Source organism: Myxine glutinosa, chromosome 10, assembly GCF_964187855.1.
Source record: "Myxine glutinosa chromosome 10, kmMyxGlut1.1, whole genome shotgun sequence".
NCBI lineage: Eukaryota > Metazoa > Chordata > Myxini > Myxiniformes > Myxinidae > Myxine > Myxine glutinosa.
In genome coordinates this window covers 111,330,714-111,333,017 of record NC_136270.1, presented here as the reverse complement: position 1 = coordinate 111,333,017, position 2,304 = coordinate 111,330,714, and the positions used below count along the sequence as shown (strand labels likewise).

General features: G+C 44.8%; 1 protein-coding gene across 1 annotated transcript; it reads right to left on the bottom strand.

Moving 5' to 3' along the window:
• Nucleotides 1-240: 240 nt before the first annotated feature.
• LOC144894161 (uncharacterized) lies at nt 241-1,835 on the bottom strand. The gene is made up of 2 exons (XM_078786244.1): nt 674-1,835; nt 241-535 (listed from the first exon to the last, which is right to left on the bottom strand). The coding sequence occupies exons 1-2, from the start codon at nt 1,726-1,728 to the stop codon at nt 520-522; spliced, it is 1,071 nt and encodes a 356-aa protein (XP_078642370.1). The 5' UTR covers nt 1,729-1,835; the 3' UTR covers nt 241-519.
• Nucleotides 1,836-2,304: the final 469 nt, after the last annotated feature.

The window sequence follows — 2,304 nt, the reverse complement described above, 5'->3', positions numbered from 1 at the left end:
AAATTTCTTCACCAATATGTTTGTAAAGGTGTGTAATAACATGTGTTAAAATGTTGAAGGTCAACTCCCGTGGGAAACCCAGAAAAAAAGCTGTTGAATTCGGGTACCGAAAAATTATTTTTGAGAATATTTATTTTTTTTAATCGGCCCTTAAGTAACTTATGAGGGGTCAAATAAGGGTTTTTCATGATTCTGAGTTGATTGTTAACATTTAGATTTTCACTTTTACATTTACACACAAAGTAGCTTTTATTTCACATACATATATAATACTCAAGAGTTATTTCTCATTCACAATGTCAGAAGTTTCAACAGTCATTGTCTATGTCTTCTTCAGACTCAACAACATCATGACTGCAGTTTCTGCATGTAATGCCATTACAGACTCCACAGGCCGAGATGCACGTGACCCCATTCTTCTTGCAGCTGCATCGCCGGTTGCTGCAATCTCCATGACAATTACAGCTCGTGAACTGCAATAGCTCCTCAGGAGCCGTGGGGTCCAGTGTTGGAACTGGCTCATACCCATGCACACCTATTGTCCATCCATAGTCACTGGGGTTCAGAGACATTGTCTGTAGAAGGATCCAGTCCCGGGTCGGTGGTGTGGCTCCATCCAGTCCCGGCTCCATCCATGATGTGGTTGGCTGTCGTACTTCCAGGATAGATCAACTGGATCACATCTAGTAGTCCAGAATCTTCCATGATGTTACCCATTGATCCAAGATAAGACTTCAGCAGGTGAAAACCACCCAACCTTGGAATGACGGGTAGATTTGCCTGCTTTATTATATTCACAGCCTTCAGCCAAATCGGAAGATCAAAGGTCACTATAGCGACCCCAGCGTGCCGTATGCACTCTTTCAGAGTGGTGAAGATGGTGTTGAGGTCATTAGGGTCTCCTTCAATAACTGGGAGGAACTCGATCTCTGTGCTCTGCTTTGCATCATTAGCATGGATTCTCTTCATCCAGCCATTCCAGTTGGAGTGTGGGAACTCAGGATCGTTGGCTTTGATCACCCACCCCGCTGCCCAGAGTGTGTCACCTGGAGTGAGGAGTGGCTGATCATGAGCCAGGGAGGAGGAAAGCTCAGCGAGGGGGAGAAACATGATCGCGTTCGTTCCTATCTGTTTCCTGTTCGTAAATGGAATAATCTTTACTTCAGTTCCTCTCAGGATCTTAGCTTTGTCGAGTGCCTTCAACTTCACCCGGGGGAAAGCTGCTGTTGTCTGTGGATCTGGCAAAGGTGGTGCCGGAGAGGTGACTTCGATCCAACCCATTGAGTGAAAGGGAGTGTTTCCGTGAAAATTCTGCCCCCAAACGGCAACTCTTTCGTCTGTCTTGACAATCGGTCTCAAGAACATCTGAAGGCTTGCAGGAACAAGTGTCAGCTGACTATCGATGTCAGTCATACTGTGTGTGGTGGGGTATGACTTTGGACCTAAATCAATCAAGGCAATATCATTGGATATGAACTTGAGTGCCGTCTTTATGATCTGAGTCTTCTCATCTCCATGGTCAAGATTAGCATGATGCCCTCGCAGAATATTGTCGGTGCCATCTTTGAGACAGAGTACATCTGCCCTTCTTTCCTGTGTTGTGAAATACAAGGTGTCTTCGTATTTCTCTAGAAGTTTTATCTTTAGCCAATGCTTTGAATAAGAAAGGCTCTTCTCTGGTGACTGATCAAACTCCTGCAGCTTTTCATGGACTTGGTCCATGTTCATTACCCCATGCTCTAATTCTGAGTCTAACCATTCGCAGAATTCAATAAAAACTGCCTCTCGCTCCTCATCAATACTCCTCTGTCCTCTCTTCCTTTTTCCTTCCTCTTCAGTCTTGGACAAACTGTCACCTCTCGCAAACATAAGTTTGCATCGCAAATGGTACAGTGTTTCTTCTGCTACCAAGTCGTTGATCCCTTCCAGGCGTCCAGTGACTTCAGTGCCCCAGTCATCCCCGCGACTCCGTGCTGTCTTCAGCAAGCTTGCCTTCAGTGTATCTGCAGTCAAATTATCTGGCACTCTGTATTTCTTTCTAGCTTGTGCTGGATTATTTTTGTAGAGCTGGGCTGGTTGGTTGCAAAGAATGCATACATCCTTATACAGGAGGTCAACTGACTGTGATCTTCTAGAACTGCAGCCAGTTGATGAACTGAACTCACAAGTAGTGCGTCTTCTCTTCAACTTTGATGACTCTTTCTCTGCCTTTGATGCTTGAGCTGACTTATTGGTGGTTGCAACAAAGTTGTTGTACAGATCATTTTTACACTTCTGGTGGTACCTCAGTTTTCCTTCCTTTTG